This window comes from Salvelinus fontinalis, chromosome 39 (assembly GCF_029448725.1).
Source record: "Salvelinus fontinalis isolate EN_2023a chromosome 39, ASM2944872v1, whole genome shotgun sequence".
Classification (NCBI taxonomy): Eukaryota; Metazoa; Chordata; class Actinopteri; order Salmoniformes; family Salmonidae; genus Salvelinus; species Salvelinus fontinalis.
The window spans coordinates 9,301,053-9,324,633 of record NC_074703.1 but is presented as its reverse complement, the minus strand read 5'-3'; the positions used below and the strand labels follow the sequence as shown (position 1 = coordinate 9,324,633).

Sequence of the window (23,581 nt, the reverse complement as noted above, 5' to 3'; positions counted from 1 at the left end):
ATGATTGATATTGGGCTATTCCAGGTCAGATGATGGAGTCTACATTGGGACCCATGCAACTTGCTGTGAAGTTTGAGAAAGGGTGTCTCTAGATAAAATGTGAAAACTTCCCATATTACTATATCTTGATCAAAACAGTGCTGACATGCATGAGACAGGTGATGCAATGAAATGCAATTCATGGGTCCTACACAAGTTTAATATCTTAGACACTATAATGGTCATATTATATTCTGATGTACTAATAAATACATTTGAGTTTGGGTGTTAATATTTAGATGGTTAAATACTCCCATCTCCAGCAAAGCAGTCTTATCTGAATGCGCTGTAATCCACCTAAAAACACACACACGGAATAGTATCCTCCAGTCGTAAAGAGCATTATTGCAGACTTTTTTCATCTGAAAAGGCCTACCAGAGCTTGTGTATAGGATAAAAGAGAGTGTGTGAGAGAGGGGCCAAGAGTGTGTCTGCACGTGTGCTCTAGACGCTCATGAGTATTCCAGCTGCAAACTACTGCAGGTCCCTCTCAGCTCAAGAAAATCTATTCTCCACTTACCCTACCTCTCCCTTTCTCCCTCCTTTGATCTCCAGCTAGACTTTCACATATCTGCCTCCCTCCCTCACAGAAGGATGATTAGTCAACCCAGGCTGAGATGTAGGCTAGGATTTATGTCCATCTTGGCACACTGAAGAGAAGAGAGTGAGGGGAATTGAAACGGGAGGTAGGAGGATGATGGATGTGTAGTCTCTTCTTTCTATCAGCAGTCTGGCACCCACCTTCCCTCAGATGGGTGTGGCATCACCCATCATTGATCTTTTTACACCCTCCCCCCACCGCATGCAGGAGCAGTGTGCTGAAAACACAAGCCCCTGCCTCCAGGCTCAGATAATACAACACTGCAGCTCTCTGAACAATGTACTGTATCTGTATACAGGCTAGGATCTATTGGTTAACCAGCAATATTCTATCCCAACATTGCTTTGTTATCGCATTTTACTTACTAGGCTACACTAGTGGTAACTATTCAAGACAAAACAGAACATCCAGGCATTCCATCCTAACGGAAATGCATTTCACATGAATTGTTATCCCAGACTCCTTTCTCTGCCCAGGACAGCTCACCATCTCCGATGGTTCTCATGTTAGGTAAACAACTCCCCCAAGTGGACCCTAATAAAAATGCACTACTCTCTTTCTCAACCTGCTGGTCTAGTCATTGGTGGCAAATTCCATTCTACTTTTTTAATCACATCCACTGTAGAGAAATGTAATAATCTACCAGTGAAAGTAGTATGCCTTCTATTTTAGTCTACACAAAAACAGACTGACAACAAAGAGCACACACCAGCAATTTATTACCCCATCAGAACACCTCTCTTTGCCAGCACATAGAAAATAAACCAATGATAAGAATCAAAACTAATTCTACAATAACATAGATAGAACTATAACGACCAGAGAGAGTAAGTAAGAAACTGGAATGTTTGAAATACTGTTTCACAGAGACTTTGTGAGTAAACCTTTGTATTGCTATTACATACAGATGTGTGTCTTAACGAAACCATCAGAAAGCACATGGAAAAATGTGCATTTGGTGTGTGTGAAGAGAGAAAGTTTAGTGGATTAAGTCAGAAAACTCTGACCCTTTGGGTATCTCCCTCAGAAATTGCAATCCCATGATGTACCTGCTATACACAAACTAAGACACGTCTCTTCCCCAGCGCTGTATTATAAATTTGAGCATTCTTTATTCCTATACACAGACTCCTGTAACAGACACCCCTTACCTTTACACAATGTTAAGTTACAGCATTTATATTTACATAAGACACACCGGGCCAATAGAACAGGGGCACTGCTTAGAACTCCCCTCTTAAATACACACAACCATGAGATTTAATGGGACTTTTACAGTGTTGCAGGTAGAAATATATTGCATAGAGCGGTCATGATGCTTTTCTCCTCATTATGGTTTGTTGTGTTTGTTCTATTCAATACATTTCTATCTGCAGCATTCTGGATAGGTCTAAGGTGATGACCAAAAAGTGTATGGATTCCATCAGAAGATTCAAGAGCTGATAAGGACAAACCTCCATGTGTATAGTAGTCTCTGTGCTAACCACTAACGCTAGCCTTACAGTTTTAGGGTTATTGTTATGCTAGGCTAACAGTCTGAGGGAAAAGTCACCGTGTAGAGACCCTGCTCCTCAGGGGCTGTCACTGTCGTACCTCTTCCTCCACCTCTTCCTCAGAGTCCTCTTGCTGGCGTTTCTTCTGCAGCAAAGAGTGAAAGTGTGAGATTATAAAAACTAATGCCGGGCTCCTGAGTGGCACAACGGTCTAAGACACTGCATCTCAGTGCTTGAGGCGTTACTACAGACACCCTGGTTCGAATCCAGGCTGCATCACAACCGGCCATGATTGGGAGTCCCAGAGGGCGGCATACAATTGGCCCAGCATCACCTGGGTTTGGCCGGTGTAGGCCGTCATTATAAATAAGAATTTGTTCTTAACTGACTTGCCTAGTTAAATAAAGGTTAAATACAACATTTTAATTGTAAAATGGTTGTGGAGATTGCCACAGGGTTGTTATAAGGCAATCTTAAATTGTGTGATCACCCCTGCCGTTGTTCTCACCAGTTTGAGGAAGTCGATGAGTTTGTATGCGTCCTCGCCAGTGGAGAGGTCCACAAAGTCCCTAGGGATCCGGTAGCGCAGACAGGGACTGGGCTGCACCGTCACATCACTGGTGGTGTAGCGGAACACAGGGCCTTCCTACAGATACAGACGTACCACAAACTGGTGTTATACACAGGGCCTTCCTAAAGATACAGACGTACCACAAACTGGTGTTAACACAGGGCCTTCCTACAGACGTACCACAAACTGGTGTTAACACAGGGCCTTCCTACAGACGTACCACAAACTGGTGTTAACACAGGGCCTTCCTACAGATACAGATGTACCACAAACTGGTGTTAACACAGGGCCTTCCTACAGATACAGACGTACCACAAACTGGTGTTAACACAGGGCCTTCCTACAGATACAGACATACCACAAACTGGTGTTCACACAGGGCCTTTCTACAGATACAGACAAACCACAAACTGGTGTTAACACAGGGCCTTCCTACAGATACAGACAAACCACAAACTGGTGGTTAACACAGGGCCTTCCTACAGATACAGACGTACCACAAACTGGTGTTAACACATATTAGCAACTATGACTGAGGAGCAGGCCGTTTACTCTGGGCACCCAGAGTAAACTGCCTGCTCCTCAGTCCCAGTTGCTAATATATGCGTATTATTATTAGTATTGGATAGAAAACACTCTGAAGTTTCTAAAACTGTTTGAATGATGTCTGTGATTATAACAGAACTCATATGGCAGGCAAAAACCTGAGAAAAAATCCAACCTGGAAGTGGGAAATCTGAGGTTTGTAGGTTTTGAACTCATCGCCTATCAAATACACAGTGGGATATGGCTAATTTTGCTTTTCCTAAGGCTTCCACTAGATGTCAACAGTCTTTAGAACCTTGTCTGATGCTTCTACTGTGAAGGGGGGGCGAATGAGAGGGGATTGAGTAAGGTCTACCATGACCTGAACATGCGCTGACCATGCACGTTCATGTGAGAGCGAGCTCTGTTCCATCGCACTTCTGAAGACAAAGGAATTCTCCGGTTGGAACATTATTGAAGATTTATGTTAAAAACATCCTAAAGATTGATTCAATACATCGTTTGACATGTTTCTACTGACTGTTACGGAACTTTTTGACATTTCGTCTGCTTTTAGTGAACGCACTTCGTGACTTTGGATTTGTTTACCAAACACGCTAACAAAAGTAGCTATTTGGACATAAATGATGGACATTACCGAACAAATCAAACATTAATTGTGGAACTGGGATTCCTGGGAGTGCATCCTGATGAAGATCATCAAAAGTAAGTGAATATTTATAATGTTATTTCTGACTTCTGTTGACTGCACAATATGGCGGATATCTTTTTGTCTTGATTGGGCTCTGAGTGCCAACCTCAGATTATTGCATGGTTTGCTTTTTCCGTAAAGCTTTTTTGAAATCTGACACAGCGGTTGCATTAAGGAGAAGTGGGTCTAAAATTCCATGTATAACACTTGTATCTTTGATCAACGTTTATTATGAGTATTTTTGGAAATTGGTGTGGCTCTCTGCAAAATCACCAGATGTTTTTGGAACTACTGAACATAACGCGCCAATGTATACTGAGATTTTTTGATATGAATATGAACTTCACCGAACAAAACATACATGTATTGTGTAACATGAAGTCCTATGAGTGTCATCTGATGAAGATCATCAAAGGTTAGTGATTAATTTTATCTCTATTTCTTATTTTTGTGACTCATGTCTTTGGCTGGAAAAATGGCTGTGTTTTTCTGTGATTTGGCGGTGACCTAACATAATCGTTTGTGGCGCTTTCGCTGTAAAGCCTTTTTGAAATCGGACACTGTGGTGGGATTAATAACAAGATTACCTTTTAAATGGTATAAGATAGTTGTATGTTTGAGGAATTTTAATTATGATATTTCTGTTGTTTGAATTCCCCTCCGCTTAGTCGCATTCCGCGTCCCTCCACAGGTAGTATCACATTTAATTTCATTTCATTACAGTACAACGGTTTGATTTGTTTGATCTTAGCTAGCTACGTAGCCGTCTTTGTATCAAAGATAATTGTGTAGTTTAGAGTAATTATCTAGGTTAGCTAGCCAGCTATTTTCGTCCTTCTAACGTAACGTAACGTAGTCAACACTGCTAGCTAGCCAGCTAGCCACCGAATAGCAGCACTGTAGAAACTATTACATTCAACGGAACGACTTGATTAGTGTAGTGTTAGCTAGCTACATAGTTGTCTTTGCTGTCTTTGTATCTAAGATAATTGTGTAGTTTAGAGTAATTATCGGTTAGCTAGCCAGCTATTTTCGTCCGCCGCGCTGCCGTTCCCCTACCTAGTCAACACTGCTAGCTAGCCAACTTCTACCGAATAGCAGCACTGTAGAAACTATTACATTACAACGGAACGATTTGATTAGTGTAGTGTTAGCTAGCTACATAGTTGTCTTTGCTGTCTTTGTATCTAAGATAATTGTGTAGTTTAGAGTAATTATCTAGCCAGCTATCGAGGTTACCTAGCCAGCTACACTTTCAAACAAAGTCAACAACGCAGCCACTGCTAGCTAGCCTACTTCAGCAGTACTGTATCATTTTAATCATTTTACTCAATAAGATTTTTGCAACGTAAGCTTAACTTTCTGAACATTCAAGACGTGTAGTCCACTTGTCATTCCAATCTCCTTTGCATTAGCGTAGCCTCTTCTGTAGCCTGTCAACTATGTGTCTGTCTATCCCTGTTCACTCCTCTCTGCACAGACCATACAAACGCTTCCCATAGCGTGGCCGCGGCCACCCTAACCTGGTGGTCCCAGCGCGCACGACCCACGTGGAGTTCCAGGTCTCCGGCAGCCTCTGGAACTGCCGATCTGCGGCCATCAAGGCAGAGTTCATCTCAACCTATGCTTCCCTCCAGTCCCTCGACTTCTTGGCACTGACGGAAACATGGATCACCACAGATAACACTGCTACTCCTACTACTCTCTCCTCGTCTGCCCACGTGTTCTCGCACACCCCGAGAGCTTCTGGTCAGCGGGGTGGTGGCACCGGGATCCTCATCTCTCCCAAGTGGTCATTCTCTCTTTCTCCCCTTACCCATCTGTCTATCGCCTCCTTTGAATTCCATGCTGTCACAGTTACCAGCCCTTTCAAGCTTAACATCCTTATCATTTATCGCCCTCCAGGTTCCCTCGGAGAGTTCATCAGTGAGCTTGATGCCTTGATAAGCTCCTTTCCTGAGGACGGCTCACCCCCTCACAGTTCTGGGTGACTTTAACCTCCCCACGTCTACCTTTGACTCATTCCTCTCTGCCTCCTTCTTTCCACTCCTCTCCTCTTTTGACCTCACCCTCTCACCTTCCCCCCCTACTCACAAGGCAGGCAATAAGCCTGACCTCATCTTTACTAGATGCTGTTCTTCCACTAACCTCATTGCAACTCCCCTCCTAGTCTCCGACCACTACCTTGTATCCTTTTCCCTCTCACTCTCATCCAACACTTCCCACACTGCCCCTACTCGGATGGTATCGCGCCGTCCCAACCTTCGCTCTCTCTCTCCCGCTACTCTCTCCTCTTCCATCCTATCATCTCTTCCCTCTGCTCAAACCTTCTCCAACCCATCTCCTGATTCTGCCTCCTCAACCCTCCTCTCCTCCCTTTCTGCATCCTTTGACTCTCTATGTCCCCTATCCTCCAGGCCGGCTCGGTCCTCCCCTCCTGCTCCGTGGCTCGACGACTCATTGCGAGCTCACAGAACAGGGCTCCGGGCAGCCGAGCGGAAATGGAGGAAAACTCACCTCCCTGCGGACTTGGCATCCTTTCACTCCCTCCTCTCTACATTTTCCTCTTCTGTCTCTGCTGCTAAAGCCACTTTCTACCACTCTAAATTCCAAGCATCTGCCTCTAACCCTAGGAAGCTCTTTGCCACCTTCTCCTCCCTCCTGAATCCCCCCCCCCCCTCTCTGCAGATGACTTCGTCAACCATTTTGAAAAGAAGGTCGACGACATCCGATCCTCGTTTGCTAAGTCAAACGACACCGCTGGTTCTGCTCACACTGCCCTACCCTGTGCTCTGACCTCTTTCTCCCCTCTCTCCCCAGAAGAAATCTCGCGTCTTGTGACGGCCGGCCGCCCAACAACCTGCCCGCTTGACCCTATCCCCTCCTCTCTTCTCCAGACCATTTCCGGAGACCTTCTCCCTTACCTCACCTCGCTCATCAACTCATCCTTGACCGCTGGCTACGTCCCTTCCGTCTTCAAGAGAGCGAGAGTTGCACCCCTTCTGAAAAAACCTACAATCGATCCCTGCGATGTCAACAACTACAGACCAGTATCCCTTCTTTCTTTTCTCTCCAAAACTCTTGAACGTGCCGTCCTTGGCCAGCTCTCCTGCTATCTCTCTCAGAATGACCTTCTTGATCCAAATCAGTCAGGTTTCAAGACTAGTCATTCAACTGAGACTGCTCTTCTCTGTGTCACGGATGCACTCCGCACTGCTAAAGCTAACTCTCTCTCCTCTGCTCTCATCCTTCTAGACCTATCGGCTGCCTTTGATACTGTGAACCATCAGATCCTCCTCTCCCCCCTCTCCGAGTTGGGCATCTGCGGCGCGGCCCACGCTTGGATTGCGTCCTACCTGACAGGTCACTCCTACCAGGTGGCGTGGCGAGAATCTGTCTCCTCACCACGTGCTCTCACCACTGGTGTCCCCCAGGGCTCTGTTCTAGGCCCTCTCCTATTCTCGCTATACACCAAGTCACTTGGCTCTGTCATAACCTCACATGGTCTCTCCTATCATTGCTATGCAGACGACACACAATTAATCTTCTCCTTTCCCCCTTCTGATGACCAGGTGGCGAATCGCATCTCTGCATGTCTGACAGACATATCAGTGTGGATGACGGATCACCACCTCAAGCTGAACCTCGGCAAGACGGAGCTGCTCTTCCTCCCGGGGAAGGACTGCCCGTTCCATGATCTCGCCATCACGGTTGATACCTCCATTGTGTCCTCCTCCCAGAGTGCTAAGAACCTTGGCGTGATCCTGGACAACACCCTGTCGTTCTCAACTAACATCAAGGCGGTGGCCCGTTCCTGTAGGTTCATGCTCTACAACATCCGCAGAGTACGACCCTGCCTCACACAGGAAGCGGCGCAGGTCCTAATCCAGGCACTTGTCATCTCCCGTCTGGATTACTGCAACTCGCTGTTGGCTGGGCTCCCTGCCTGTGCCATTAAACCCCTACAACTCATCCAGAACGCCGCAGCCCGTCTGGTGTTCAACCTTCCCAAGTTCTCTCACGTCACCCCGCTCCTCCGCTCTCTCCACTGGCTTCCAGTTGAAGCTCGCATCCGCTACAAGACCATGGTGCTTGCCTACGGAGCTGTGAGGGGAACGGCACCTCAGTACCTTCAGGCTCTGATCAGGCCCTACACCCAAACAAGGGCACTGCGTTCATCCACCTCTGGCCTGCTCGCCTCCCTACCACTGAGGAAGTACAGTTCCCGCTCAGCCCAGTCAAAACTGTTCGCTGCTCTGGCACCCCAATGGTGGAACAAACTCCCTAACGACGCCAGGACAGCGGAGTCAATCACCACCTTCCGGAGACACCTGAAACCCCACCTCTTTAAGGAATACCTAGGATAGGATAAAGTAATCCTTCTGACCCCCCCCCTTAAAATATTTAGATGCACTATTGTAAAGTGGCTGTTCCACTGGATGTCATAAGGTGAATGCACCAATTTGTAAGTTGCTCTGGATAAGAGCGTCTGCTAAATGACTTAAATGTAAATGTTAAATGTAAATGTAATGAATTTGGCGCCCTGCACTTTCACTGGCTGTTGTCATATCAATCCCGTTAACGGGATTGCAGCCCTAAAAAGTTAACACAGGGCCTTCCTACAGACATACCACAAACTGGTGGGACTTGCAGACATGAACAAACATACACATGCATATGTACAACAAAGCCACAGCCCGGGTCACATATTTGTCACTGACCTGCTGGGCTGTGTCACCCTGCTCTTGATTGGCTGACAGGCTGTTCCCGGAGGTAAGCTCCTCCCACGTGAACAGCAGTGAATCTGTCACCTCACCAAAGGGGTTGAGATCGATCAGCCACACCTTCCCCTGTCAAACACACACAGGGTCAAAGATGCACATACTCATAGAAAAGCCTTGGCTACAACGAAACAGAGGCAGGAAATAATGTCTGAAAAAATAAATGACAAAAGACTTACCCAGCTATCTCTGTAGACATCCAACACAACTGTAAAACAGAAAACATACTCCATTACTCTTATTACAATATATTCTAATTATCAACCACACTGAATCCCACTCACAGTCCTCATCCAGGAACTGATACTGGACGTGTTGGCTGAAGAACTCCTGGATGGAGTGGCAGATCTGGGCTTCCTGCTTGGAGATGTGGTGGTAGTACTGGGTATAGTCTCTCTGGGAGATCCCTAAAGAACACACGCACAGCTCTCAGAACAGATCTCCAGTCCACACAACAGCCCTGACGCTTGCCGCACTGTCTTGGGAACAGTGCAAGTGAACACAGGCTCTCTGAATGTGGCTGAGGGAGGGTGAGAGTAAAGGTGAATGGTGTGTTAACCTCTTCATACAGTACTTACCGATCAGCTTGTTCTCTTTGATGAAACACCTGAACTCCCCACCAGGTAGCAGCTCACTCCACTTCCTCAGGACCAGCTGAACTCAGGGGTATAATACAACACTATTAAACAGTGGGAAGAAAAGGTGTGTGTGTGTGTGTGGAAAAGAGAGTGTAAGCAGGTGAGTACGTGTTAAATACCTCATAGTTTATGGCTGGATTCTGAGAATTCTCGTCACTGCTGTGAAGGAATCTGTAGAGTTAGATTGGAACAGTGACCATTCGGTTCTAGACTCACATTAAACTCACACACACTTGCATTCACACAAATACAAACACAAGATTAGTAAGCTTCACACACATGCACACCTGCGCAAATGCTCCTCATTGGCCCCTTCACAACTGAAAGCTCAGTACTAAATCAAGTGCTGGACGGTGCTGTATTAAGTCTTCCACCATGCCAGAGCTGTCTGCCAACTGGGCCCATTATCAGAGCGCTCCAATGGGAGCAGTACATCTAAGATGAAGCAATCTCACCAAACCTCTTCCCAACCCACTGCTGTCAGAAAGGCTGACTCACTGCCTGCAGTGTTTTCCACAGCGGGTAGAAAACCCATCTGTACTGAACAAAAATATAAAACGCTACAATTTCAAAGATTTTGTTGAGTTACAGTTCATATAAGGATTGAAATAAATTCATTATGCCCTAATCTATGGATTTCACATGACCGGGGAGAGGCGCAGCCATGGGTGGGCTGGGGATGGCATAGGATGTGGAGGTCCTGGGCTGGTGTGGCTACACATGATCTGCGGTTGTGAAGCCAGATGGACGTACTGGCAAATTCTCTAATACGACGTTGGAGGCGGCTTATGGTAGATAAATTAACATACAATTTTCCGGCAACAGCTCTGGTGGACATTCCTGCAATCAGCATGCCAATTGCATGCTCCCTCAAAACTTGAGACATCTGTGACATTGTGTTGTGTGACAAAACTTGTCCCCAGCACAAGGTGCACATGTGTAATAATCATGCTGTTTAATAATCTTGATATGCCACACCTGTCAGGTAGATGGATTACCTTGACAAAGGATAAAATTCTCACTAACAGGGAAGTAAACAAATTTGTACACACAATTTGAGAAAAATAAGCTTTTTGTGCACATGGAACATTTCTGGGATCTTTTATTTCAGCTCATTTTCATGCAAATGACTGCCGGTATCATGGTAATTGACCATTAACGAACATAAACACGTCTAGCATCTCCAGGCATCCACTCATACAAGCCGCTGATCTACATTTTTAAAAAGTATAACAAATCCATTTAATAAACACCATCACAATAAATCCATTATTTATTTTAGGCAGGTCTAAAGAAACATTATGATATGAAGAAAATGTATATTTCAGAAGAACAGAATATGTTATCTAGCTATGCACCATGACATACGCTGCTAGTTCATTTAGCAGACAAGACATGCTTATAAGTCTTGTGCCATTATTTTAAGTAAGAAGAATATAATTTTACTTAGCTGAATAAAATAGAAAGGACATTTTTACCAAGGGCGCATATAAAGTGGCTGTGAGCGTAAAAGTGATTTAGATTTAGAGCTTTTTGGCAACTTTTGTCGTGAATGACGACAAAAGTTTCTATGTCTTAGAAATCAAAACAAATATGGGCTCCATGATGCGACTATAGGCTATTGATGATGTGAGAAAGTAGCAAAAAGCTTGCCTCAGGTTGCACACTCTGTTCTCTCATCCTGTATCATCATATTTTCACACATCAAATCAAACTTTATTGGTCGCGTAGACATATTTTGCAGATATTATAGCGGGTGTAGCGAACCGCTTACAGTTAAAGTCGGAAGTTTACATACACTTAGGTTGGCGTCATTAAAACTTGTTTTTCAACCACTCCACAAATTTCTTGTTAATAACAAACTATAGTTTTGGCAAGTCGGTTAGGACATCTACTTTGTGCATGACAAGTAATTTTTCCAACAATTGTTTACAGACCAATTATTTCACTTATAATTCACTGTATCACAATTCCAGTGGGTCAGAAGTTTACATACACTAAGTTGACTGTTCCTTAAAACAGCTTGGAAAATTCCAGAAAATTATGTCATGGCTTTAGAAGCTTCTGATAGGCTAATTGACATCATTTGAGTCAACTGGAGGTGTACCTGTGGATGTATTTCAAGGCCTACCTTCAAACGCACTGCCTCTTTGCTTGACATCATGGGAAAAAAAATTGTAGACCTCCACAAGTCTGGTTCATCCTTGGGAGCAATTTCCAAACACCTGAAGGTACCACGTTCATCTGTACAAACAATAGTACGCAAGTATAAACACCATGGGACCACGCAGCCGTCATACCGCTCAGGAAGGAGAGGCGTTCTGTCTCCTAAAGATTAATGTACTTTGGTGCGAAAGTGCAAATCAATCCCAGAACAACAGCAAAGGACCTTGTGAAGATGCTGGAGGAAACAGGTACAAAGGTATCTATATCCACAGTAAAACGAGTCCTATATAGACATATCAACATAACCTGAAAGGCCGCTCAGCAAGGAAGAAGCCTCTGCTCCAAAACCGCCATCAAAAAGCCAGACTACGGTTTGCAACTGCACATGGGGACAAAGATCGTACTTTTTGGAGAAATGTCCTCTGGTCTGATGAAACAAAAATGGCCATAATGGCCATATAGACCATTGTTATGTTTAGAGGAATAGGGGGAGGCTTCCAAGCTGAAGAACACCATCTCAAGCGTGAAGCACGGGGTGGCAGCATCGTGTTGTGGGGATGCTTTGCTGCAGGAGGGACTGGTGCACTACACAAAATAGATGGCATCATGAGGTACGAAAATTATGTGGATATATTGAAGCAACATCAAGACATCAGTCAGGAAGTTAAAGCTTGGTCGCACATGGGTCTTCCAAATGGACAATGACCCCAAGCATACTTCCAAAGTTGTGGCAAAATGGCTTAAGGACAACAAAGTCAAGGTATTGGAGTGGCCAACACAAAGCCATGACCTCATCCTATAGAAAATGTGTGGGCAGAACTGAAAAAGTGTGTGCGAGCAAGGAGGACTACAAACCTGACTCAGTTACACCAGCTCTGTCAGGAGGAATGGCCCAAAATTCACCCAACTTATTGTGGGAAGCTTGTGGAAGGCTACCCAAAACAGTTTGACCCAAGTGAACCATTTAAAGACAATGCTACCAAATACTAATTGAGTGTATGCAAACTTCTGACCCACTGGGAATGTGATGAAAGAAATAAAAGCTGAAATAAATCATTCTCTACTATTATTCTGACATTTCACATTCTTAAAACAAAGTGGTGATCATAACTGACCTAAGACAGGGAATTTTTACTAGGATTAAGTTCAAATGTATTTGGCTAAGGTGTATGTAAACGTCCGACTTCAACTGTGTATATATATATTAAAATATATATATATCGATATAGAATATATATATATATATCGTTTTTGTTGTTGCTTGTTTTGCATATTATTTTAGCATGAATACGTCAGATATCAGGTTGCAAACAATGTTTAAAAAAATCATTGAGTTAATAAAGCCGCAAACAAACATGGTCTCTTATTCTTTCTTGAGTAAAGCAGCTCCAAAATGCTGGTGTTTCACCACTACTTTCTGTGGTGGTGGGACAGCTAGCGGAAAATACAGAGCGTAGGGGTTGGTAATGTTCTCTAGTTGCGCCGTGATTGGCTCAGTGTTCTGTCACAAATGGTGGCACTACATCACCAAATCTACAGGAATAGCTTGAAAATTCAAGCCCCTAGGGTGCTGCCATAGATTTACATTAGAAGCGCCCATCCAAGGCGGCTCAAGGTCATTGGCCACAGATAAAATAACATCAAATCACGCTATATCTACCGTAGCTTTGATGAAGGAATCAGTGGCTAACTGCAAGCGTTGCAAAGAAATTACTAGCCTGCTATTCAGTGGAGAAGGTGTATGGTCCAAGTCTGGGTTTAAGGATCTCTTTTCCATGCTTAGAAAGGACACCAAAGGTTGAATACATTGGCCATACTGTCAATCCAGCATGATTTCTGCCATGTTCAAAACAACTGGAAAATCAGTACTGGGAAATCTCAGACTTCAGTGAGTTCAAGACAACTGGGAACTCTGAAAAAATGTGTTCCGACTGGGAAAATAAGTTTTGAATGGTTATCCAACTTGGTCGGGAACGGGAAGTCGGGTCTTTTTCTAGAGCTCCGACCTGAAGATCACTGACGTCATGATTCAACCCCCCCCCCCCCCCCCCCCCCCCCCCCAAACCACTCATTGTTGAATTTGCTATTTCAAACTTGTTGTGTTATGTTTATGGCCAATGAGCACCGATACATTTTATCTTTAATTTCTATATGACAGAGATTGAAAAATATTTGCTAGTAGATTGTTGACTTGATTCATGATGATGACTGCTTGTCTAGCTTGCTAGCTAAGATTTTGAAAGTCTGATGTTGGCAGTCCAATCAAAGCTACGGTAGATATAGCGTGATTTGATGTTATTTTATCTGTCAAGTGAGCACAGCACAACAAGGTGTCCCAAAATGTCTTATATGCTGCTGCTGCATAAATTATATAATATGCCAGGGAGATAGGTATACTGTAGCAAAGAAAGTAATACTAAGTGTATGTTGTGTAGTAAGCTGTTAGTTGCCCATGTGCCTCACACACTAATAATTTGGTCCCTTTCCCCTCATAACTTACTTAGCCTACTGTTCTGACTTGGTGGTGCACATGTAGCCTATAGCCTGTTTTAGAGACATGTCATCATTGAATGCTGTAAGAGCTTTCATTGTCTGCTTACAGTGTATTCAGAAAATATTCAGACCACTTGACCTTTTCCACATTTTGTTACGTTACAGGCTTATTTTAAAATGTTGTGTTTTTTTCAATCAATAATCTACACACAATACCACATAATGACAAAGCAAAAACAGATTGATAAATATTTGCAAATTGATTAAAAATTCAAAACGGAAATATCACATTTACATAAGTTCAGACCCTTTACTAAGTACTTTGTTGAAGCACCTTTGGCCTCTAATACAGCCTCAAGTCTTCTTGGGTATGACGCTACCAGCTTGGTAGACTTGTATTTGGGGAGTTTCTCCCATTCTTCTCTGAAGATCCTCTCAAGCTCTGTCAGGTTGGATGGGGAGCGTCACTGCACAGTATTTTCAGGTCTCTCCAGAGATGTTTGATTGGGTTCAAGTCCGGGTTCTGGCTAGGCCACTCAAGGACATTCAGAGAGTTGTCCTGAAGCCACTCCTGCGTTGTCTTGCCTGTGTGCTTAGGGTCGTTGTCCTGTTGGAAGGTGAACCTTCACCCCAGTCTGAGGTCCTGAGCGCTCTGGGGCAGGTTTTCATCAAGGATCTCTCTGTACTTTGCTCCGTTCATCTTTCCCTCGATCCTGACTAGTCTCCCAGTCCCTGTCGCTGAAAGAAATGCCCACAGCATGATGCTGCCACCACCATGCTTCCCCGTAGGGATGGTGCCAGGTTTCCTCCAGAAGTGATGCTTGGCATTCAGGCCAGAGTTCAATCTTGGTTTCATCAGACTAGAGAATCTTGCATCTCATGGTCTGAGAGTCCTTTGGCAAACTCCAAGTGGGCTGTCATGGGCCTTTTACTGAGGAGTGGCTTCCGCCTGTCTAAAGCTACCATAAAGGCCTGATTGTTGGAGTACTGCACAGATGGTTGTCCTTCTGGAAGGTTCTCCTATCTCCACATAGAAACTCTGGAGCTCTGTCAAAGTGGCCATCGAGTTCTTGGTTACCTGCCTGACCAAGGCCCTTCTCCCCCGATTGCTCAGTTTGGCCGGGTTGGCCAGCTCTAGGAAGAGTCTTGGTGGTTCCAAACTTCTTCCATTTAGGAATGATGGAGGCCACTTTGTTCTTGGGGACCTCCAATTGTGCAGATATTTTGGTACCCTTCCCCAGATCTGTGCCTCGACACAATCCTGTCTCGGAGCTCTAAGGACAATTCCTTTCAACCTTATGGCTTGATTTTTGCTCTGTCATGCACTGTTGAATGTTGGACCTCATAAAGACAGATGTGTGCCTTTTGAAATCATGTCCAATCAATTGAATTTACCACAGGTGGACTCCAATCAAGTTGTAGAAACACCTCAAGGATGATCAATGGATACAGGATGCATCTGAGCTCAATTTTTAGTCTCACAGCAAAGGGTCTGAATACTTAAGTAAATGTGATTTCTGTTTTTTTATTTTTAATACATTTGCAAAAATGTCAAAGAACCTGTTTTCACTTTGTCATTATGAGTTACTGTGTGTAGATTGATGAGTATTTGTATTTATTTAATCAATTTTATAATAAGGCTGTAACGTAACAAAATGTTGAAAAAGTCAAGGGCTCTGAATACACTGAATAGGATGAGCCTTAACTAGAATACAGTATATACACATATGAAGAGGGTAAAACAGTATGTAAACAATTACTCTCAATTTCATCATGTCTTTACTAATATGGAAAATTTGTTGAGATTTAGAATGGCCCATTATCAAATGGGTAGGGGCAGGGGGAAAAGACGTCATCCGTATGCACTCGAATAGCGAATAGAGGCCACTTTCCCGCCGGTTAGTTTTTCAATTATACGTGTAGGCTACTCCTGTTTTATAGCGGAGCATGTGCTTCATATTAGCAGCTGAGAAATAAATATAGTAGCAGCTGGAATCCTCCTCTTTTTAGTGCCAACCATCAAAACTCCACACATCAACCACTGTTTGAGGAGCCTTCAGCCTCTCGCTGCGCGCAGTTGATATTCCACCCAAACGCTGTATGCCATGGGCTCTCCAACCCTGTTCCTGTAGCTACCCAGTCCTTAACTTGGGAAACCAAGTGAAATTTGTTCGGGAACATCGATAGTAACATGTTTCCCAACTAAAAATATTGAATTAAACTGTTTACAGCCTATTTCTCTGCGCGATTGAGAAAGGAAGGAGAGAGAGAGAGAGAGAGAGGAGGCGCATGGTGGTGAGATATTCTGTAGTTAAAGGTATAAAAAAATATAAAAAATGCACCATTATTCAAAATCAAATTCACTATAATTGTATGCTAACTCTGTAAGTTGCCCTGCACAATCAGTGGCCTATATGTTCTCGCCAAGACTCATGGATAGAAAGTTTGGAGCATAGCATAAGGTCCATTCAGTAGGCATAATAATACAGTCCACACTCAAAGGCATACCTAGAATTTGTTTACTTTTCTAGGCTAGACCAATTATGCACCAAAGACATTAAAACGGTTATAATGCGTAATATGCGGTAGGCTATTAGACTATGTATTGTATAAAAAGCACAAACATTTTAATTACTTTTTTGGGGGGAGCTTGAGCTCATATATATATGGGTGTTATATATGGGTGTTTTGAATGAATCATCACCTTAGAAAGCACTGTCCATTTTGTTATATTTGGCATTGAAACAACATCCACAACAACCATGTTTTTCACTCAGTTTCAACCTGTTGTTGAACTTTCTCCAAATTGATCATCACAGTGAGGTGAGTTTTAAAAGCACATATTGTTTTGATGATGAGTGTTTGATTTTCCATTGTATTTGCATTGAGTGGTTAGAGGAACAATAAAGCACTGAGCACCAGACCATTAGGACCTGATGGAGGGACAATAGAGCCCTGAGTGCCAGACCATTAGAACCTGATGGAGGGACAATAGAGCCCTGAGTGCCAGACCATTAGGACCTGATGGAGGGACAACAGAGCCCTGAGTGCCAGACCATTAGAACCGATGGAGGGACAATAGAGCCCTGAGTGCCAGACCATTAGAACCGATGGAGGGACAATAGAGCCCTGAGTGCCAGACCATTAGAACCGATGGAGGGACAATAGAGCCCTGAGTGCCAGACCATTAGAACCGATGGAGGGACAATAGAGCCCTGAGTGCCAGACCATTAGAACCTGATGGAGGGACAATAGAGCCCTGAGTGCCAGACCATTAGAACCTGATGGAGGGACAATAGAGCCCTGAGTGCCAGACCATTAGGACCTGATGGAGGAACAATAGAGCACTGAGCACCAGACCATTAGAACCTGATGGAGGGACAATAGAGCCCTGAGTACCAGACCATTCGGACCTGATGGATGGACAATAGAGCCCTGAGTACCATGCCATTAGCGAGCTTATGGAGGGACAATAGAGTCCTGAGTACAAGACCATTAGGACCTGATGGTCATTAGTGAGTTGGGTACTATCAACGCATGTCCAGAGTGCATAATAGGAGATTACTGTGACTCAACGGTCACGTGGAATTTGATAATACGGTCACCGCAACAGCCCAAGTGAGAATGTGAGAGTGTGAGCGAGTGGAGGGGATTCTTACGGCTGTGTGAGGTCGTGGGTGATGAAGTCAGAGCTCTTGAAGAGCAGGAAGATATCGCTCAGACTCTGACACTGCAGGGAGCTGTTCAGAGCAATCCAGTTAGCATCCTGCAAGAGAGAAGGAAACACACACACACTTATTCACTCAAAATTACCACTCAGACAGACACACTGTGGACAGTATTTTAACCTTATATTGATGGTGTTAGAGGATTGTGTCTCTCACCCGCGGTGCACTCCAGTTCAGTTTGGGAAAGACACACCCACCTAGGGTGTTGATGGCCTCCAGCACTTTAGAGTTGAATTCTGGGAACTCTGGAGCCTGGAACACAAAGCACCACAACAAATCTCCACCTATTCATTGTATGCATATCATATTACAAACTTGACAAAACTTTTATGCAGATGGATTGATCATATTTAACATTATCTACATTACTTACTGTTACAGTGGTGGTTGTCTCATCATCTGACCACTAATTTTGTTGAGAGAATAAAATATAATCAATCAGTAAATCAAACAGCCAAGCATTGAGCATAAAGTCTGCCTTTTCAGTCTCTACTTTACTAGAGAGCGAAATGGAGTGCACCTCTATGTCTGGAGCAAAATTACCTGAACGTCTTCCTCCTCTGAGTCACTATTGTTGGTCTGGTTATGCTGAGTGTTGTTGTCCCTGGTATGAGGAGAGATTTTATCAGGGAGTATAAGGGCAATTCCATGGTAACGGAATTACGCTGAGACTAAGATTTTTCATTTTTAAATGTATACCAAACAAAAAACATTGATTTCTATAGTTTTTTAAAAACTTTTAACTCTATACACAAGGACTACTTTCAACAATTTCCACTGAAAATTCTACAAAAACACATTTACAGGAAGAACTGTGCAGATACAAAGTTTGGCATCAGAATATAACTGAGGGAGATTTTACCATAATTATGCTACCACTTTGCATCTGCAGTTTTTTCCAGTACGTTTTTTTTTTGACTGTGTAAATTGTTCAAAGTAGTCATTGTGCATAAAGTTTAAAGATTTGTTAAACTTTGAAAATCAGTTTTGTTTTTGTTTTGGGCATACATTTTAATTTTAAAATTGGTGTCTCTAAGTTACAGTGTATGGGAATAGATACAGGACACTAGATGTATGTGCTTTAAAGGGTAATAAGTATGCTTACCCTCCAGAAACTACTAGTGTTCCATCGTCCAGCAAATAATCTATTACATTCTGAGGCAGTGGGAGAATCAAACTGAAAGAAAGATAACACCAAACATTAGTCCTACACAACACAAACTATCAGACTAGTATTGACCAAAGATAAGAGAAAACAAACAGTCTCAAAGGTAGAGATTGATCTGATGCAATATCAATGACAATATCATCACAAAAGCATTTACACCTGGCACTTCTAACAAATTCAAATGTTTAATAACAGTAAAGGACAGGTGTGGTTTGTGAGAATTCACAATTAGCTGATAAAAGTACAGTTTGGCTGTGTTAAAATATCAGACGCACACGAGTATCACACACACAAGTGACATCATATTGGCTAACACAGCTTGCTAGCTAAACAGATAACTATACGTTAGCTACCCAAATTATAGCACAACCAGTGTTTATTTGATAGTGACGAGATCAACAACATATCTGAGACTGTACTGGTCAAGTTAATGAGTTCACCTTTTGATAGTATGCTTCTTAAATATCGGATACCAGACCGAAAACTGACAATTTACAACTTGCTCCTTCTTCATACTGCAAATTATTTACCGGAAGTGAGTCCAGCCACATATGGTTCCCTTAAGAAAAAGGCGATTCATATTGGTTTCATGTAGATTACAACCTTTCCATAACACCAAAATTATAATGGCTTGTATTTATTACCGAGTTTTAGTTGAATTATAATTCAGGTTAGGTTATCTGGAATGGTTGAGACCGTCTCTAATGTATTATAATATTTTACAGAAGAGGGAGATTATTTGTGCGTTGCACACGTAGGCGTGATCAATGCTGTAGGCTTTATTTATTTTTGACTTCTTTAACTTGACTTGTGACTCAAACCACTTCATATTCATGTGAGTACTGCACATGTATCCAATTTAGAAGTAACCATGTTTTTTTAAATATATTGATATGTTTTAAGAATATTTACATAACAGCATGTGGGTTTTGCTAGGAATGAGCTAGTTCATCAGAAACTTCCTTCACCATGGAGTGCAGTCTAGTTTAGTCCGCTAGAAATTAGCTTGGTAGCTAGCTAATTTAGTTGTCTGATTAATCAGGCTGTAATAGACAATTACTCGGTATAGTATATTGCTAACTAGTTAGCAAAATTACAGCCTCAAACGATGCCTACAAAATAGTGTGAATGTTCTTTACAAGCCAGAATGTTGAATACAATTACATTCACTTGCTATACCGGTTTTCTGTGCGGTTTGTCAAAAATATTGTTTACCCGATATTTTTTCTGAGCTGGTAGTTATATGGTTCGGTTCAGCATCGAGATAAAGTTCGTTTTATGTGGGATATTAGGTTCTCTCGTCTAACTATTTAGCCAAGCATGCCATGAAAATTGTATATTCCGAATCTAAAAAAAAGTTAATATTGAAATTCGAATTAAAATGAAACAATGAAAAATTCACACACAAAAAAGTATGTAAATATTCTCCATCCATCCCGATTCAGAATGGCCAATGTAAAATGACCTAGAGTACCACAGTATAAATCATAATACACATGAAACCTTGCTGTCAAAGGGAAATGGTTCCAATCGTTTTTTTCTACCATTATTTTCTCCCATGTGGGGATTTTAGAAACACTTAAAATAAGGGCTGTGTTTTGTGTAGGCTTACCCTGGCGTGACGTTTTGTTGTTTAAATCTCTCTCAGACAATATTACTTTTATCAATATAAGGGATTTGTAGTCTTGCAAGATGTCTACTTTGACGTTAATTAGGATTTTTAAAACCTGAAAGTAAATAGATCCGAATACATTAATAGTCACCTTGTCCGTGAGAGATTTGCATGTTTATCAAAACGTCATGCCAGTTTAAGCCTACAAGAAACACAGACCTTATTTTAAGGGATTCTAAAATAAATGTTGGAAAAACGATTGGAACTATTTCCACAGACAACAGAGTACGTTTTTAAAATGTAATTTTATTTAACATTCTGGCTTGTAAGGAACATTTACACAATTTTTGCAGGCATTTGTTTCAGGTTGTATATACCAATTACTTGTGTATTACAGCCTGATTAATCAGACTAGTTAGCTAGCTGCTTCAGCCATGCTGCTAGCAACTTTCTTGTGTTGGACAATAAAAGTTGGTAAAACTGGCCTGCGATGAAGTTTATTTATAATAAACTTAATGCATGCCTTATAACTATCTGCCTTGCATATACCTATATTAATTATGAACTCATGCATGTAATCCATTTTTTTTCTGGATTTGGGCATACGAACTAAATCCTCCATCCATTTTCCTGAGAACAGTACTGGAAAGATGAGCAGCCCTCCCAAATCGACAACCATACCTCACATTGTAAAAGAGGAGGTAGATATGATACAGTATCATGCACATTGTGTGGTGTAAATGACAATATTACAATAGTCTCTTGGTTTAGCTATATCACATTACTCAAAGGTATTCTCTTCAGGTCATTGCGTCTGGGAAATGGTTGAAACTTGAGAAGACCACCTATGTGGACCCTGTTGGAAACACAAGGTATGGAACAGCTCAATGAGTTCCATAAGCGACTTTTGATGAACACTTTTCCCTTATCCGTTTTACAATTCATTTTTTTCTTTCAATAGAACTTGGGAGACTACAAAAAGGACAACCAGACAGGCCAATGCAGCAGATGGTGTGTGTACATACATTTCATACTGATGGATAAGCAGTGACATTATAGAAATTGATTCCTGAGTTATATTCCAGGTGTGGGGATCATCGCCCTTCTGAAGAGGACCCTCCATAAAGACTGCGTTGTCATGGTGAAGCAGTTCCGTCCACCAATGGGGTGCTGTACCCTAGAGTTCCCTGCAGGTGACATGGGTTTACGGTCACATCTCAAAACTCTTTTCAGACACAGCGTATGTAGGCCTGTCATTGCTGTATTTTGTGTTCTTATATCCGTGTTTGCTGTCTATGGGTGTTTTTGCTGTTGCTCAGGTCTGATTGACGCAGATGAGAGTGCAGAGATTGCTGCTCTGCGAGAGCTGAAGGAGGAGACTGGTTACAAGGGGGAGGTGGTAGGAGTCACCCCAGGTAAGGTCTTATGAACACACACGCTCAAAACACAGTGCAGATTATGTCCATGTACCAGTTCCATCAGCGAAGACAAATTCAATATGCCTGTGATCTTCTGAGTGGCCAGTTTTACCATTGAGAATGTGACAGTGTAGTAGGATGTCAGTGACTAGTGGGGTAGTAACACACAGCAGATTACAAGTTTGAACTCCCCTTCATCCCCCCTTTCCTCTCCCCCTCCTCCTGACCTCGCAGTGACCTGCTTGGACCCTGGCCTCTCTAACTGCACCACACAGATCGTCATGGTTAACATCAATGGAGACGACCTCGAAAACACCAACCCCACACAGCAGCTGGGTAAGTTAGGGGTCACACTCTTGGAATGTTATGAATCTAGAACATGTTTTTTATTGTCAAGCTGATATGTATTGTACATGTAGTCCTGAACTTGTTCTTATTTCTCTGCTTTCCTCCCTCTTTTACTCGTTTCCAGGTGATGGAGGTAAATATTATTTTCTTTCACACATTTAGTTATTTTTCCACAGTTAGAATAACATTGACCTAAATCTTATTATTGCCTCTGTTTTACTTCCAGAATTTGTTGAAGTTCTCCTTCTACCTCTTGATGAATTCCAGAGGGAAATTGATGGTGAGCAACGATTTGAAGTTTCTTCTTAACAATAACGCAATTCTTAAGTCATAATGGAATCCAATTTGAGACAGAAAAGCATATTATTACTGTTATTATATTCTGCTAGTGATTACCTGAAGAGATAATATTTGCATGATCCCCCCCTCCTACAGACCTGATCAAGAAAGAGAAGATTGTGGTGGATTCTAAGGTTTACATCTACGGCATGGGGATGTCCCAGGCCTTCTTTAAACCCAATGAACTCCGAGTGCTCAAACAGTGAGAGAAGGGTGGAGAGAGTAGACTAGATGGATGGGAATAGAGGGAGAGGGTATTAGGCTTCCGACTCCTTTTGTTGTAGTCTCTCTGTTACTCTACGAATATGGACTAAGCCAGGGATGAAACTGTCAACAGGGTGGCCATTTTGTGGCTTTAAGCTGTCATCTTGGGGATCAGTCCATGAGATTTATGGAGTGTTACCCTACAGCTTGTATTATCCAAGACCCACCGCCTTTATCAGTATCCTCTCTTTATATTGAGGTATGCGCCATACGTCCATGCACCTTTACCTGTCTGATAATACACATTTTTACACTGATCGGAATAGAATTTCTAAATGATAACTGATTACATACTGGAACATTCCCAACTTTCACTAACTTGACTGACTGAGCTTCACTGTAAAATAACTTTTAAAAAGGTACTGTTATAATAACGTGCCTTGAAAGACGTTACTCGCAACGGCAATACTTTTGTGCATGTCGGTGCATTTATGTTGACATCCATTAGTTCACACCAATGCTCTGTTAGACCAAGGTATAGGTGTAGATGTCTCCTTACTGGTATAAAGCTGACATGCAGCTGATCCTCACATTTTATTTAGCAATTAACAGTAATTGAATTAACTTGATGTCAATAAACATGTTATTCTTATAGCAACATGTAGGCCTGCTTTTCTTTTGACTCTTTTGCTATTCTCCTACTGACCAATAGGTGGCGCTGTACAAGCAAAAACACATTGAACTT

At 42.6% G+C, this 23,581-nt stretch overlaps 2 protein-coding genes across 3 annotated transcripts; one reads left to right on the top strand and one right to left on the bottom strand.

Moving 5' to 3' along the window:
• Nucleotides 1-1,339: 1,339 nt before the first annotated feature.
• On the bottom strand, nt 1,340-19,640 carry LOC129838877 (cell division cycle protein 123 homolog). 2 transcript variants are annotated; one of them, XM_055906115.1, is made up of 13 exons: nt 19,356-19,633; nt 18,853-18,924; nt 18,291-18,351; nt 18,121-18,153; nt 17,904-17,999; nt 17,679-17,785; nt 9,480-9,531; nt 9,301-9,376; nt 9,007-9,129; nt 8,902-8,930; nt 8,663-8,791; nt 2,642-2,779; nt 1,340-2,278 (listed from the first exon to the last, which is right to left on the bottom strand). In XM_055906115.1, exons 1-13 carry the CDS (start codon nt 19,427-19,429, stop codon nt 2,222-2,224), a joined length of 1,047 nt encoding a protein of 348 aa, XP_055762090.1. In that variant the 5' UTR covers nt 19,430-19,633; the 3' UTR covers nt 1,340-2,221. The 2 variants fall into 2 exon arrangements, with proteins under 2 accessions (XP_055762090.1, XP_055762091.1); XM_055906116.1 differs by lacking the exons at nt 1,340-2,278; nt 2,642-2,779 and adding an exon at nt 8,522-8,560 and having other exon boundaries at nt 19,356-19,640.
• Nucleotides 19,601-23,490, top strand: LOC129838360 (ADP-sugar pyrophosphatase-like). Its single transcript, XM_055905297.1, has 11 exons — nt 19,601-19,621; nt 19,692-19,750; nt 21,168-21,228; nt 21,332-21,399; nt 21,489-21,538; nt 21,613-21,720; nt 21,847-21,942; nt 22,180-22,281; nt 22,418-22,426; nt 22,520-22,573; nt 22,729-23,490. Exons 1-11 carry the CDS (start codon nt 19,601-19,603, stop codon nt 22,836-22,838), a joined length of 738 nt encoding a protein of 245 aa, XP_055761272.1. The 3' UTR covers nt 22,839-23,490.
• Nucleotides 23,491-23,581: the final 91 nt, after the last annotated feature.

Bases quoted from the DNA above. Each gene is read 5' to 3' on its own strand.
- LOC129838877 (XM_055906115.1), bottom strand. From the start codon at position 19,429: ATGAAGAAGGAGCAAGTTGTAAATTGTCAGTTTTCGGTCTGGTATCCG. The intron at 9,532-17,678 runs GTAAGAATCCCC...CTAACTCTACAG, and splicing joins ACCCACGACCTCACACAGCC to ATTCCTTCACAGCAGTGACG. The intron at 2,279-2,641 runs GTGAGAACAACG...TCTTTGCTGCAG, and splicing joins TCATCGACTTCCTCAAACTG to AAGAAACGCCAGCAAGAGGA.
- LOC129838360 (XM_055905297.1), top strand. From the start codon at position 19,601: ATGGTTGAGACCGTCTCTAAT. The intron at 21,400-21,488 runs GTATGGAACAGC...TTCTTTCAATAG, and splicing joins GACCCTGTTGGAAACACAAG to AACTTGGGAGACTACAAAAA. The intron at 21,943-22,179 runs GTAAGGTCTTAT...CTGACCTCGCAG, and splicing joins GGTGGTAGGAGTCACCCCAG to TGACCTGCTTGGACCCTGGC.